Raw genomic sequence first — 2580 nt, 5'->3', positions numbered from 1 at the left:
ACTTTTTACACAGGTAGCAACTCATCGTCTCGCCGCCACCCCCGCCCTCTCCTATCATACCTCCCCGTCTTTGCCAGTTGCAGCTCACCGCCGTCGCATCTCACCGCGAGAAAAAAATCAATGCAACTCCCCCGTTGTGATGGTCCCATCGCCGGTTGTAACAAAAAAATGTAGGTCGCAACAAAAGCGACACATGGTTCCAGCAAAAAAATACTTACCCCCGCAGCCCTCTGTCGGTCGTAGCACCGTGTGTTGGAAGGTGATCACGAACAAAACAAGTACTGCCAAACAATTTTGGGGGAACAACAAACTTAGTTTCTCCATATACTAGCTCACACGGAGACTTCATGCTTAGTATTCTTGATGGTGTCCGGTTGATCAGGTATGTGGCTGTCATCACTGCTTCACTCCACAAGAACTTGGGCACATTCATCGTAAACATCAATGACCGAGCAACCTCAAGAATATGCCGATTTTTCCTTTCCGCCAGTCCATTCTGAGGAGGGGTGTCTGGGCACAAAGTTTGATGAAGAATACCTTGATCAGACAAGTAGGCCCCAAATGTGTTGTTCACATACTCTGTCCCATTGTCAGTCCTGATCACCTGCACCTGCACCTGAAACTGATTCTTCACCAAGGCATGGAAATTCTGAAAACAGCTAAACACCTCATCTTTGTGACGCATCAAATAAATCCAAGTCATACGAGAATAGCAATCGATGAATGTCACAAAGTATTTCATTCCATTCATTGATACAACTGGGCTCTTCCATACATCCGAATGAATAAGCATAAAAGGAGATATGCTCCTAAGCCCCATACTCCCATATGAGGCTCGTGTGTGTTTGGCATATTCGCAAGCATCACATGTCAACTTGCCCTTGCCTATCCCACACATAACATCCAGAAAGATTCTACTCATCTTATCAAAAGATACATGTCCCATCCTACAGTGATGGATCATCACCCCCTTCTCCTTGTCCTCCATGGTCGCAGCACACACCAAGTCCGGTTGCACCTCCTGGTCCATGTACCAGAGCCCCCTACGCCTGATGCCAGTCCCAACTGTCTGGCTCGTCTGTCGCTCCTGAATCACGCAACCAAATTTGTCAAGGATCACACGACAGTCAATTTGATCAATTAGGGCACTGAAGGAGACCAAATTGACAGGAAAAGCTGGCACATGTAAAACTGAGGATAGGGAGATGGTCGGAGTGCACTTGACTGTGCCAACCCCTATGACAGGCTGGTTTGTGCCATCAACAGTTTGCACAGTGCCCGTGTGAGACGGAGGGTGCTTAGTGTAAGACTCAAACACGCAAGATTTACTCGCAACATGCTTAGATGCTCCAGAGTCGAGAACCCACTCTGGAGCACTCCCATTAGAAGCAAGAGATGCCTGTTCTGGATTACCTTCATCAGTGGAGGCCCAGAGAGCAAAGTCTCCATAGTCAGCATCATCTGCATCTTTGCCTTTTGACGTCCCAGTGTCTCCTGCCACTGTCATGTGAGCCCTTTGATCCCCTGAGTGTCCTGAGTAGCCACCTCTGCCCCTAGAAGCCTGACCCCTTGAGGTCCCTGAGTATCCACCTCTGCCTCTAGCACTCCTGCCTCTGCCAGTTCCCCCTCCGTTGTATCCCCGTCCTCTGCCACGAGTTGGACACGCCCACTTCCAGTGACCTGCCTCCCCACAAATATGACATTTGTTGGGATCGCTCCACTCCATGCGCTCAGTGACTGCAAATGTCGAAGACGGCACAGCCTTCATGTCTGCATGCTCAAGAGATAGCCGCACCTCCTCTTGAGACATAGCAGCAATAGTCTCCTCAATAGAGGGCAGGAGAGGTTGGTGCAACAGGGATGCCCTCCTGCCATGAAAACAACCTCTAAGCCCCTCCAACAGTTTCAGCACACGCCTGCGTGCAATCCACTTGCGCCCTGACTCGATGCAAGCCGCATCGTAGAGTTCCAGAGGGTCGCAGTTATCCTGCTCTGCCCACAAAGCCTGCAGCTCTGCCACATATGTCATCACTGACATGTTGTCGCCTTGATGCAGCCGACTGATCTTCCCCTCAATCTGAGCAATTAGCATGACATTGCCCTTACCTGAGTATAAGGTGGACAGAGTCGTCCATATCGCAGCGGATGTGGATAGCCCCTCCACAGAGCGTCCAATGTGGGGCACCACCGAGTTCAACAACCAGCCAATGAGCACAGAGTTTATGACCTTCCATCTTTTTCCCTCCACAGTAGTCTTGTCTCCTGGTTCAGCAACAACACCCAACAAGTGCCCATCAAGCTCCTTCTGTCCCACAGCCAGCAACGCCCTCCGGGACCAGCTCAGATAATTGGTAGCCCCCTCTAACTTCATGTCCATGGGCGACAGTTCGATCTTCTGAGCCACTTCCTGTCGAGGAACGATGGCCCCAGATTTCGACTCCTCGAAGATCTTAGCAAGCTTCTCGAAAGCCTCAGCAAGGCCTGTTGACTCAGCCATCTTCGGTGGGGAGGAGTGGAAGCAGCAACACTCAGTAGCAGCAACAGACACAGCCTCTACACACCCAACAACAGCAGCCCCCA

The 2580-nt window shown here is 50.8% G+C and overlaps 1 protein-coding gene across 1 annotated transcript; it reads right to left on the bottom strand.

The window, feature by feature from the left end:
• Positions 1-973: 973 nt before the first annotated feature.
• LOC125530833 lies at positions 974-2577 on the bottom strand (the record flags this gene model as incomplete). The annotated part of the gene is given in 2 exon segments (XM_048695248.1): positions 974-1087; positions 1414-2577. Coding segments are annotated over 2 exon segments (1128 nt in total). The 3' UTR covers positions 974-1043.
• Between the last annotated feature and the right edge of the window lie 3 nt (positions 2578-2580).

The sequence above is a fragment of the Triticum urartu genome, unplaced genomic scaffold (assembly GCF_003073215.2).
Source record: "Triticum urartu cultivar G1812 unplaced genomic scaffold, Tu2.1 TuUngrouped_contig_6590, whole genome shotgun sequence".
Lineage (NCBI taxonomy): Eukaryota > Viridiplantae > Streptophyta > Magnoliopsida > Poales > Poaceae > Triticum > Triticum urartu.
The sequence above is the reverse complement of the archived record's forward strand: the minus strand, read 5'-3'. Positions and strand labels throughout refer to the sequence as shown.